We start from the raw sequence: 12269 nt of genomic DNA on the forward strand, positions 1-12269 counted from the left end.
GCTGCTGCTGCTCTGTCAGAGGGTGTGAAAACCAGAAGTCTCGTAGTTTCAGTGCCCTGGCTTTTCATCTCTTAGCTGGGTAGGTAGTTCTGCATAGAAGACACCGTTTCTATGAGTGGAGCCTAATGTTCTCTCTAAATGCCCTAACTGGGCACTTTCAACTCACTCTTCCTTCTCTTATGCTTTCTTCTTTTAGTTTTTTTTTAATGTTTTATTTATTTATTTATTTATTTATTTATTTATTTATTTATTTATTTATTTAGAGAGAATCCCAAGTACACCCCGCATTATCAGTGCAGAGCCTGACACAGGGCTCGATCTCATGAACCGTGAGATCATGACCTCAGCTGAAATCAAGAGTCAGATGCTTACCCAACTGAGCCACTCAGGCACCCCTCTTATTCTTTGTTGACTAAGTGAGAGGTCTTCAGCTCTCTGTTCAAACTAAGTGCTGGCCAACATCACTCATCCCTCCTACTGGCAGGAATGGTATCTTAGGATCCTGGGGTCAGCAAATGATAGAAGATTTCTAAAGCCTCGTTTCAAAGAATGTCTACTATAGATTTGGTTCTTTTTCTTGCAGTTCTAATAAGAATTAATGTTAAATCAGAAAAAAAAAAAAACATTAGAACTCCCATATTCTTGGTCCACATCCACTTCAGAGCATAGGCAAGACTGCACTTGAGGTTTTCTGACACTTTATTTTTAAAATTTAATCAAGAAAGTAGCCACTGGTATCTTCAGGCTTTGCATCTCTAGCACAGTGGTGTCTCTGCCTTCATTCCCAGGACAGAAAGTACACATTGCCCTGTGTGTCTCCCACTGCGAGCTCCAGGGTGGAGTTAGGGCCCAGCCAAGGTTCCAGGCAGCTCACAGCCCCTTCGCATTGGAACAGGCCCAGCTACAACGGGGAACAGAAAAGGGGGAGATAAGGGCTACAAGCCTAGGGTCTCCTTACTAACTCGTTTATCTCTCACATTAATGCCTTAAAAAAAATTTTTTTTAATGTTTATTTTTGAGAGAGAGAGACAGAGTACAAGCAGGGTAGGGGCAGAGAGAGAGGAAGACACAGAATCCAAAGCAGGATCCAGGCTCTGAGCTGTCAATACAGAGCCTGACGTGGGGCTCAAACTCACAAACAGTGAGATCATGACCTGAGCTGAAGTCAGATGCCTAACTGACTGAACCACTCAGGTGCCCCTCACATTAATGCCTTTAATCTGGAAACAGGTCAGTTGCACATCATAGCAAAGACAGAAGAAACCAGATTTTTGATCTTTTGCACACTCTTTGCCTAAGTTTGCTCTCTTGTGACATCCTTTAGCCCTTCTTACACATATATGCACTTACCAGTTGCATACTGAGTCTCTCCCACAGCTTAACATCTCTGTCCTTTGAGGCTGTCACCAGCAGCCCCGGCAGCACATGGAGAGCCGTGACAGAGCCCGAGTGAATCTTGGAGGGAAAGGAGAAGCGGTATGGTTAGCTGTTAGGAAGCATCAGTCTGTCAGACATAGAGCCTCCTTCCCTCTATTTGTGATCCTTCCCTCAAACTCACCTTTCTACGCTGCTGCGTCTTTAGCTGTGGGGGCGGTGACCAGCTATCTATGCTGTCATTCATAGATGGCTCTGTCCCTGGAGCTGGAATTTCAGGCATTTCTGCTTCTTTCTGCCAGATGTCACCTGTGTCCCATTCTCCTTCCTGGGTGCATTTGGCGAGTTTCAATAGCATCCCATCAGAACTGGCACACAAATATGACGACTCTGCCATTTCAAGGGCAGAGGTTAGAGCTAGGTTTCCAGCCTTGAAGGACCTACCATCCCCCACAAGGCATCTCCAGACTCCTTCAGTCCACTCATCACACTCACCAGATTCAGGTTTGGCCTGAGTTACTAACACTAGGGTCCCATTTGGATTCTCCAAGGTCAGATCAAAGTTCAGGCTCTGTTCAAACTCTCCTGATTCCTTTTGCCTCTGTGAAAGGATGGCTCATTTTGTTTAGCCTACTTGCACTTGACCCTATCCAGCCAAAGCAACTCTTTTCAGCTCTGGGCTGTTCAGAACTTTTCTTAACTGTAATTTAGATACAGTAAGGCATATGAATCTTACATGTATGTCTCAATGAACTTTTACACATGTACACATCCATGTAATCACTGCTCAGATCAAACTGCGGAACATTTCCATCACCCTGGAAACTTGCCTTCACGTCCCTTCCCTGTCAATGCCAGAGCACCCCCACCCCCTGTGCTAATAACATTCTGAGTTATCACTGTAAATTACTTCTGCTTGTTCTTTAACTTCATTTGAATGAAATCATGAAGCATGTACCCTTCTGCGTCTGCCCTCTTTCGCCCCATATACTGTCTATAAGATATGTCTGTTTTGTTCCAGATATTAGTACTTGCAGTGGCAAGGCAAGAGAGACATGAAAAAATGCAATTAAGAAAACTCCTATGTTGATGGTTTCCCATGATCTTTTTAAAACTAGAATCCTTTTTTGTATCAAAAAAACCTCATAGGAAAGCCGAAACCCACTAGAGAATGCTCCAGTTGAAGGAAGAGAAGGGAATTTAGAACCAATGCCTTTCCCTTCCTCTTATCCTCAATCATGGTCCCAAGGTTTTAAAAATATTGGTCCTGGGGGGCACCTGTTGAGCATCTGACTTTGGCTCAGGTCAGAATCTCGCAGTTCGTGAGTTCAAGCCCCACATCGGACCGTCAGCCTGTCAGGGCAGAGCCTGCTTCAGATCCTCTATCCCTCCTCTCTCTGCCCCTCCCTCACTTGCGCCCTCCCCAAAATAAATAAATATTAAAATATATAATATATGTAGATATATATTGGCCCTGGACAAATGCTCATTTTAATACATACTCAAATAGGACTTACAATGAAATAAAGAACTCCAGAGTTCCCTAGCTGTAGGACAAACACACCATAGTCTTGATGGGTAGACAACATAATAGGATATTCTGTAAAGCCGCTCCTGGTTTATAAGAAAGAAAGAAGGCAAACCCATGAACATCTCTCTATAAGATCCCAGTATTTTGTTCTAAGTTAGACCAAACTTCAGGGTAACCACTAACCCACTTTTCCTCTTTCTGTAGCCTGAGAGGCAACAGCATTTTGGATCCTACCAGATTACAGAGGGAGCATCCCCTGGCTTCATGTGCAGCAACTCCAAATCTGCTTTGGCCAAGATGAGGGTGTGACCGTCTGGGGCCAGGGCCACACCTGTCAGGAACCCTAAGTCCTCCAGCAGAACTCGGTTCAGGTGAAGACTGGAGCGCAAAAAAGGTACATGAGACAGACAGTTCCTATTTTAGTCCCCCTCTCTCAGGCTCCTCTGCTCCCCATGAATTCCTTAGGAGTGAAGTACAAACACAATGCATTACCTTCACTATGAATTCTCTTCCTCTTTCTGTTTTCCTTCTGTCAGTATTCATTATCACCATCTCCTTACCTGCCCAAACTAAGAATCTCTTACATGCCTGTCTTTTCCTTCCATCCTGATTGATAAGCACTGCGGATTCTACTTGTAACAGATGCCTAAACCTCTCTCCCCCCTTTGCATCCTACTGTCCAGCTCAGGGCCCACATTATTTCTTCCCTGGACTAGAACAACTAATGTAAAGGTGATCTCCCTGCCCTTCACATCTTTCTACTACTATCCATCCTCCATACTGCCACTAGAATCCTCTTCCTCAATTTCAGATCATTATTCTGTTCAAAATTCTTAGCACTGTGCTCTCCACAACCTGGCCCCAGTTTATCTTTTCAATCCAAATTCCCCGACACCCCCACCCCCACTCTCACTAAGAACCCAACACTTGGCTGTGCCCAGAATATACCATGCACTCTCATGCCTCCTTGCTTTCTGTTAATGCTACTTGCTCTTCCTGAAACATCATTCCCTTCCCTTATGGGTCTAGAAAATTCCTGCTCATCCTTTAAGCCCAACATCAAACAGCAACTCTTTTGTACACCATAAATTTCTCAAATTCTGCACCCCCAGGAATTATATATCTCTCTCTTCATTATAGCACTAACCACTCTGCATGTTGCTGGTGGTTTACTTAAGTGCACATTCTTCCACTGTGCTTCCTTAATTAAAAGGTAATTTCAGGGGTGCCTGGGTGACTCAGTCAGTTAAGTGTCTAACTCTTGATTTCGGCTCAGGTCATGATCTCACGGTTCATGACTTCAAGCCCTGCATTTGGCTCTGCCTGACAGCGTGGAGCCTGCTTGGGATTCTGTCTCCCTCTCTCTTTGCCCCTCCCCTGCTCGCTCGCTCTCTCTCTCTCTCTCTCTCTCAAAATAAATAAAAATAAACAACAAAAAAAAAAGGATTTTCAATCTGGTTCATACTGCCTGGTTCAGAGCTTAGCATAAAGTAGGCACTTGGTAATTATTATTTAAATTGACATGATGAGGAACCAAAAACAACTTCCCAGGGTCTTTTCCCCACTTACTAACATCCTGTTAGTTCCTAGTTCAGAAGTAGAGGTGGAGTGATTTGCTCAAAATCCTGGGTGTGAGGAGACCACCATGGTATCACATTAACCCAGCTGCCCCCTTTCACCTGAAATTTGTCTGTGTCGAACCCTTCTGCAATTCCACTTGCCACTCGCTGACCTTTTCATTAGCACTGAGAACAATCAAGGTGTGTGCTGAGTACCAAATCAGAGCACTGATGCTGCCTGGAGCCTTGAGAACACAACAGGTCCATTTCAGTATTCCTGAGGAGCCAGGACTAACCTTCCTTCCACTCCCAGACATCCCCTCTTACCCCAGCACGTGCCACTACATGCACAGCCAGGGCAGAACTCACATACACAAGGAACCAAGGTTGCCCCAACACACCTGTGCTGTGGCCACAGCCTTAGCTCCATGCCACAAGGTTAGTTCCCCAGTTTGATTCCCAGACACTGCCATAGAACCATCTGGGGCCCAGGCCACAGCAGTGATGGCTGTAGGACTCCTGGGCATATACCTGTCATCTGGAGAAGGAAGGAAGTGATGCATTAGAAGCTGAACCACTATTGAGATGAAAGAGGAGATATCAGGCCACCCTGACCTTCATGGTCCCACGAACACACCCCTCTTTCATATGTTGCCTCGCTCCATGACTCACTCACCTGCTTCCTTAGGTACCTGCCAGAGCCGAATGGAACCATCCTCTGAGGTAGTCAACAGGAGGCCTGAGGTCTCTGAAACAGCAGCTGCACTGATTGGACCACTGTGTCCCAGGAGGGTGTGTGTTTGAAACACCTAGGAGGGGGGTGCCTGGATGGCTCAGTCAGTTAAGCGTCAGACTTCAGCTCAGGTCATGATCTTACAGTTCGTGGGTTCGAGCCCGGCACAGGCTCTGTGCTGACAGCTCAGAGCCTGGAGCCTGTTTTGGATTCTGTGTCTCCCTCTCTCTGCCCCTCCCCAACTCTTCTCTCTCTCTCTCTCTCTCTCTCTCTCTCTCTCAAAAATAAATAAACATTAAAAAAAAAAAAAAATGAAACACCTAGGAGGAAAGGATGGAGGTGGGCCCAGCGGTGGGGGGAGGGGGAGGCACAGGAATGTCAACACAACAAAAGGCTGTTCCACTATACCCCCTCCACTCCGCCCACCCAGTCCTTTCAGGGAACTCACCAAGAGTGGATGCCACAACCGTGTGGCCCCATCCAGTCCAACAGTCACCACTAGAAGCTCTGACCCAGGCTGCCCAGCTGATAAGGCACAGAGACTAAGTCAAAAGAAGGGAAGAAGCATGGGCGAAAGGGAGGGAAGGGGGCTGACAATCCCTTACCTGGCTGGGGCTCCAAGGCAGCTGCACAGTGGCTGATCGGTCCTGAGTGAGCAGGGATGCTAGTCAGCTCCACGCCCTGATGGTCCCACACTTTCAAGGTCCCATCTCGGCCCACAGACACCACATGTTCTTCCTGCCCCAGAGCACAGGATCAGTACAGAGTCCTATTGAGCAGGATATGGGGAGTGTGACTCCTACCAGGAGGTGAGGGCAGACCACTAAAGGCTTAGGCATTGTCAAAGAGTGAGGAAAACGCAGGGACAGAGTCTGGGTGGCTCAGGACTGCAATCCTGCATGAGGTCCAGATACTAAGCTGCCCTCTTCCTCCCATCACACCAACCCTCAGCCTCAATACCCTAGATCGGTTCTAATCCAGGCCCGAGTATCTCATTCTTTATACTTCTTTTACCTTTGAGATTAGATACCCTGCACCCAGTGTCCCAAAGCCTACTTAGCTTTCCTAGAGCCCCCACTGAGCTCTCCACTGCCTTCTCACCACGGCTACCACGGCGCTCACGGCACTCTGATGACCTAGGAACTGGCCAAGCTGCTGTTTCAGTTCTGGGTCCCACAGCCCCACAGAGCCATCACTGGAGCAGGAGACCTGCAGAGTCAGAGGTTGGAGGAATGGGATTATCAGCATGCTTCCAGCATTTTTGTGTGTTTATAATATTGGGGAGGAGCAGTAAGGCTTGTGATTAAGAACATGGGATGTCCTGGGTTCTAGCTCTGCCATACTTTACTTTGTGACCTGGGACAAGTTCATGTCTCTAAGCCTTAGAATTCTTATCTACTCAATAAGGATAATAACAGTGTATCTATCTCATATGGCTGCTGTGGGGCTAATGCACCTGCCTGGACTTAGGACTTAGCACACTGCCTAGCACATACTAAGCACTGAATAAATAGAGGCTATTGTCCTTGTTATTAATATAATGTCAGTCAACAAACCCAGACAAAGGTGAAAAGTCTGCAATGCCAAGAAAAGATCCAGCTGCCTAAAAGGCAAGGATAGGGCAGATATAACAAGTTTATTCAACTGATACTCCTTTCTCATCTCTTCTTGAGAATAATATAGGGACTCTGCATTGGAACACTAGGTTTTACCAACCTTGAGTGCATAATTTGAGTTGGTTTTTTTTGTTTTTTTGTTTTTTGCCTTAGGACTAAAGAAATCATAGCAGTAGCCTTTAACTGCAGGGACAGGGCATACTAAATCCTTAGGGAGACAGTGTGTGTTCTTGTTAACAGCATGGGCTTTCTTTTCTTCTTCTTCTTCTTCTTTTTTTTTAATGTTTATTTATTTTGATAGAGACAGAGAGTATGAGCAGGGGAGGGGCAGAGAGGGAGACAGAGAGAATCCCAAGCAGGCTCTGCACTGTCAGCACGGAGCCCCACGTGGGGCTCAAACTCACGAACCATGAGATCATGACCTGAGCTGAAATCAAGTCAGATGCTTAACTGACAGAGTCACCCAGGTACCCCAAGTGCATGGGCTTTCTTATGTTTACTGGTTCAGTTCATAACTTACCTGACCTTAGAAATGTTCTTTAATCTATCTGAGCTCTATATCCTTGTCTGTGAAAGAGATAATAGTAGTATCTGTATCTGCTTTACAAGGAGTTGTAAAGAGTAAAAGAGGCAAGACATTCAAAGAGCTTAGTTCAATGCCTGGCACATACTAAGTGCTCAATAAATGTCAGCTATTACTATTATTATAAATGGGTGTTAGAAATAGGATGAGATGGACAGTGTTGTCCTCCCCCAGGAACCCTGCTGAGCTCTGCCCCACCCCCACCTCTTCCCTTACCAATAGGTTGTCTTTGGTCCAGGCACAGCCGGTGACCCAGTCACGGTGACAAGCAGAGAAGGAGTAAATCAGAACAGGGGCTTTGGGCATCTGCACATCCCAGCAGAAGAGACTCTGGATAGGTCCCAAGAGAGGGGGCAGTCAGGACCACAGGAGGGAGGTAGGAATACCAGGGCCATTTGGGGCAAGAAATTTTAAAGGGAAAGGGGATATCAAGGAAGGGATGGTGGGCAGATGTGGCAAAGGAGATATGGCAAAACAAAATGCCTTAGGGAGCAATGGGAAATGGGCTGTTGAGGAATCCAGGGACCAGAAGGGCTGTGGGACCCAAGGCGGGAGGACCCCTGTGGCTCACCCGGTCCCTGCCCCCAGTGGCCAGCCTGCCTCCATCAGTGTTGAAGCTACAGCAGTTTACAGGCCCCTCGTGTCCCCGGAGCTCAGTGCCACAGGGAAAGTCTTCTGCCTTTTGGGGCAGTGTCAGCAACTGCTTTGGCCAGAGCCGCACTGTGAAATCTTCTGCATTGGAAATAGGGAGAAGGAAGATTCTCTGAAAGAGGAAGTGTGACAGGACCCCAAAGACAAAGGCAATCATGCAGGGCGAGGGCAATGTCCCACGGCACAGCTCCAGGGAGAAAAGCAGTGAGTCATAGGCTGTGGAAAGCCTGAACAGGGGGTTAGTCATCATATGAGTTCACAGGACAGGAATATCAGGCACTCCCAGCTCTCGCTCTTCAGCTGTCTAACTCCCTGCTACACCTCCAGACCTTCCTCTTCTCAAGTGCCCACTATTACTTGGACCAAGCTTCCTACCTAGAGAGGACTAAGGCCTCTCTCCTCATTTTCACCTCAACATCTCTCCTCATAAGGGAATGTCATTCCTATACAAAGCAAAGTGTCCCACTGGGCAGAAACTCAAAGAATTATAGGGATTACAAAGAGGTCCCAGAATCAGGGCTAGGAAATACGAAGAAATAGTCTAGACTGCTTATGTAAGATAAATGCATTTAAAACCACTTTCAAAGTTGTAAAAAAAAAAAAAAAAAAGTGTGTGTATTTTCTTGTATGCAAACACATACAAATTGAGGGAAACTATTAGCATCTTTAAAAGAAAGCTGCCCACTGCCCACCCAGCAGTACCTGAGGCAGAAGCTAAGAGTTCGTTGGAGGTGGCCAGTCCCAACACGGGTTTCTGGTATCTGGACAAGAGCCAGAGGGACTGAAGGGAACTTTCCGTGAGTTGCCAGCCTTGCAGGGACCCATCTTCTGCACCACTCACCAACACCTTAGGGCTGAGCCAGGCCAGTGCCGACACTGCCACATCTAGTGTTTGACACTGAGCCCCCTGGGAACCTAGAGAATGACCAGAAAACATAGAGTAAGACATTCCAAAAGGGAATTCAGGGTGGGGAGGTTCTTTCCAAAGGCCCAAACACCCCATCCTCTCTCTCTTCAGTACCTGAAGCAATTTTATAGATCCTAATGCCATCTGCTCGGTACCCAACAGCCACTCGATCGCCATCTGGGTTGAGAGCCACAGAGAGGGCAGGAGAGAGGGGAAGGGAACCAAGGCATCCCCGGGGCTGACCCAGAGATCCAGACCACACCTGAACCTGAGGGCCAAGAATAGGACTTAAAGATACACCACTTCCACCCCCAGAGTGACAGCCACCCCCATGAAAGTCCTCCTTCCAAAGAGTCTTCTCTGGAGAGCTGCTCGCGCACACACCTGCACCCCTCTCCCTGTAGCTTGCACCAGCTAAGCTCCTCCCCTGTCTCCCCGACAAAGGCTCCACCCTTACCCAAATATTCCCTGCCTTTCGTACCCCCTCCTCAGAACCCACCACCAGCCCTCTGCAACCTGACCTTGCCATCCTCTCCGGCTGTCAGTAACTGGCGCCCAGCACGCAGGAAAAGGGCAGCGGCCACTGTGCCATGGTGGGCAGGGAAGGCAGCCAGCCGCGCCCCCTCATGCCAGGACCACAGCTCCACCATCCCGTCCAGCCGACCCACAGCCACAACCCGCCCAGGCACATTGAAAGTCAAGGTACGGATGGAGGCTCCTGGGGCTCCCAGTTCCTACATGAGGGGGTAGAAATGGAAATGTCGGGACCTGCTCTCAACACAAGCCCAAAGTGAAACAGAATGTGGATGTCCATCACTCCACATCTTCTGCTCCCACCCTCTTGAGCTTCCTCCCCCAGGGCTACACAGGACCATCTCACCTTGATAGCTTTGAGCCCGTCCACATGGAAGAAGCTGAAACTGCCAGCCCAGCTGCCTATGGCTATCACCTGCCCTTCTGGGTGGAAAGTAACGCAGTTCAGGGGCCTGGGACATGTGTGTTCGAAGGCCAGCTGCCAGCGGACTGTGTCCCACAGCTGAAGGAGAGAGAAGGAGAGGAATCTAGATGCTGAGTACAGATGCCTGAGCATCACAGTCCCAGAAGCCACCTTATCCAGTCCCCTGCCCTCAGCAGGGAAGGCTTCCCCCAGCTAAGCAGTCAGCAGCTCTGCCTCACAAAGAAAACAACCTCACGGGGCTGACTTGGCAGTTAAGGCCACTTTGACTACCACAGCCCCTTGATCATTACCTTCAGACATCCTCCCAGGCACACAGTGGCCAGCAGTCGGCGGTCTGGGCTGAGGCAGCAGCCGGTGATTTGGTACTGGTGAGCCTTGGTCTGGAGCACCCTATCCCAGGGAGACAAAGTCAGGCTCCTGGCGTCCCTGGCCTCCCTCCTCTTTCTTCTCCCCTGGGGGCTCCCAACAAGCAGGGAAGGCCCTCACTCCCAGACATGAGGGAGGGACCCCTTACCGACAACCTTGCTTCAGGTCCCAGAGCTCCAAAAGCCCATCAAAGGCAGTGAGAAAGAGGGCACTGTCCGAGAGGAATGAGCAAGAGGATACCCCATCACAGCCACTCACCAAGGACTTCTCCTCCTGTGAGAACGAGCAGGAAAGCATGCTCAGGACATTCCCTTGACCCCCCCAATGTCCAGCACTCCAAGCCCCAATCAAAAAGGAGGCCAAGGCAAGAAGGGCTGGAGAAAGTGTGGCCCTCTGTCCCCACACCAGGAATGCTTGTTAAAAGTAAAAAGCGTTGGGCCCAGCTCCAGATGTCGGCCAAGCTCAGGTTCAAGTGGGGCCACAAAGTCTCCCCTACTCCAAACCCCATAAGTATCCCCAAGTCACAGAAGATTTTGATGGGTCTGAGGAGGGAATGGTGTTACACGCATGCATACTATGGGGGTGGGGGGGTGATATGGTTGGGAAGCAGAGAGAGGCTGTGGCTGTGGCTGTGGGACCCACCTCTGCAGCCTAATTTGCTGTTACTATCCCTTAAGCACCCTCTACTCATTCCAGCAATTCCCAGGAAACATTCTCCCCTATGCCTTTCACTCAACTGGAATGCCTGCCCTTGTCTGTCCCTGTTCTCTGGTAAGTACCCAACTCATTCAGCTCTTGTCCATGTCACATGGCTATGTTTTTATTCCTTTTCCCCTTGTATGTCATATCTTTCAACAAAACTGACCACTTGGTGGGCAAAGACAATGTCCTACCCCTGTTTTCCTTGTGATGCTTAGTACAGTACAGCCTCAGTACAACCTTGAATGGAAGGTGTGACACAAATATTTGGAAAGCATGATTGATTTTGTGACCAAGCTTTCGATCTGATGTGAGGAAATAAAAGTTGCTGAATCAAACAGGGTGAAAACAGGTGGGGTTGGCTTGCCTAGTCTGTGAGGCTTTTTCTGGAGGCAAACTCTGCCCGCCTTGAGCATCATACCTGCCAGGTTTTCAGGTCCAACAGGTAAACCATCCCACTGGCTGTGCCCACAGCAGCTCTTTGCCCCCTGGGGCACAAGGCCACTGCAGTGGGGGATGAGGAAACTGTCAGAGACAGGCTGGAGCTAGAGAGAGTAGCAAGAAAGGGAGGAAATGAGGAATCAGGGAAGGAAGCCAATGGAAACTCGTGTTTGCCTTTCTGTCCCTGAATCCCCCTCTCCACAGTGACTTTGGTCTGTCCTTTTTTTCTCCAGTTTCAGAAAGGACTGTAGCTTGCTCTCTGGTGGGCTTACCAGCATCTGGGGCCAAGGGCCTTACCTCTGCCGGCCCCCCACGGTGTGGGGTTTATTCAACCATCGTAGCATGTGCTGGAGGCGCCAACGCCGCTGGGAAAGCTGGGGTGCCTGGTGGCAAAGAGGCGAGTCCAGAGGCTGGTTGGCTGCCTGCTGGGGCAGGAGCAGGGGGTACTGGTTGAGGATTGGAGCCTGCTGCCTCAGGAATGTGTGAAACACAGCAGTGTCAGTCTCAGGAAGACTTGGTTCCTCTTCGGGGACTGAGGAAGCTATGGAAAAGCAGCACTGTGTCAATGGAGGGGCTAGCCTAGACCCCCATTAACCCCATTAGCCAAGTATGTCAGGCAGTGTCTAAAATGTCGTCTCACAAAACATAAGAGACTCTTAAATATAGAGAACAAACAGAGGGTTGCTGGAGGGGTTGTGGGAGTGGGGATGGGCTAAATGGGTAAGGGGCACTGAGGAATCTACTCCTAAAATCATTGTGGCACCATGTGCTAACTAACTTGGATGTAAATTATAAAAAATAAATAAATTTTAGAAAGTAAAAAAGAGAAAAATAAAATAAAATGTCATCTC

General features: G+C 48.6%; 1 protein-coding gene across 3 annotated transcripts in view; it reads right to left on the reverse strand.

The window, feature by feature from the left end:
* Positions 1–681: 681 nt before the first annotated feature.
* The window catches only part of TEP1 (telomerase associated protein 1), a 40256-nt gene continuing 28668 nt past the window's right edge, over positions 682–12269 (reverse strand). For 2 of the 3 annotated variants that reach the window (XM_030318589.1, XM_030318590.1), the window contains exons 34-55: positions 11716–11959; positions 11399–11522; positions 10427–10551; positions 10203–10302; positions 9835–9990; positions 9476–9688; positions 9069–9222; positions 8750–8962; positions 7968–8128; positions 7613–7726; positions 6299–6406; positions 5803–5935; positions 5646–5722; positions 5141–5273; positions 4866–5002; positions 4585–4709; positions 3140–3283; positions 2892–2988; positions 1870–1975; positions 1559–1764; positions 1351–1455; positions 682–901 (exon numbers count right to left, since the gene is read on the reverse strand). In XM_030318589.1, the coding sequence (XP_030174449.1) occupies positions 779–901; positions 1351–1455; positions 1559–1764; positions 1870–1975; positions 2892–2988; positions 3140–3283; positions 4585–4709; positions 4866–5002; positions 5141–5273; positions 5646–5722; positions 5803–5935; positions 6299–6406; positions 7613–7726; positions 7968–8128; positions 8750–8962; positions 9069–9222; positions 9476–9688; positions 9835–9990; positions 10203–10302; positions 10427–10551; positions 11399–11522; positions 11716–11959 (3098 nt within the window). In that variant the 3' untranslated portion in view covers positions 682–778. Of the gene's footprint in view, positions 902–1350; positions 1456–1558; positions 1765–1869; positions 1976–2891; positions 2989–3139; positions 3284–4584; positions 4710–4865; positions 5003–5140; positions 5274–5645; positions 5723–5802; positions 5936–6298; positions 6407–7612; positions 7727–7967; positions 8129–8749; positions 8963–9068; positions 9223–9475; positions 9689–9834; positions 9991–10202; positions 10303–10426; positions 10552–11398; positions 11523–11715; positions 11960–12269 lie in introns of those variants that run through there. The other variant, XM_030318591.1, reaches the window with a different exon arrangement.

Source organism: Lynx canadensis, chromosome B3 (assembly GCF_007474595.2).
Source record: "Lynx canadensis isolate LIC74 chromosome B3, mLynCan4.pri.v2, whole genome shotgun sequence".
Classification (NCBI taxonomy): domain Eukaryota; kingdom Metazoa; phylum Chordata; class Mammalia; order Carnivora; family Felidae; genus Lynx; species Lynx canadensis.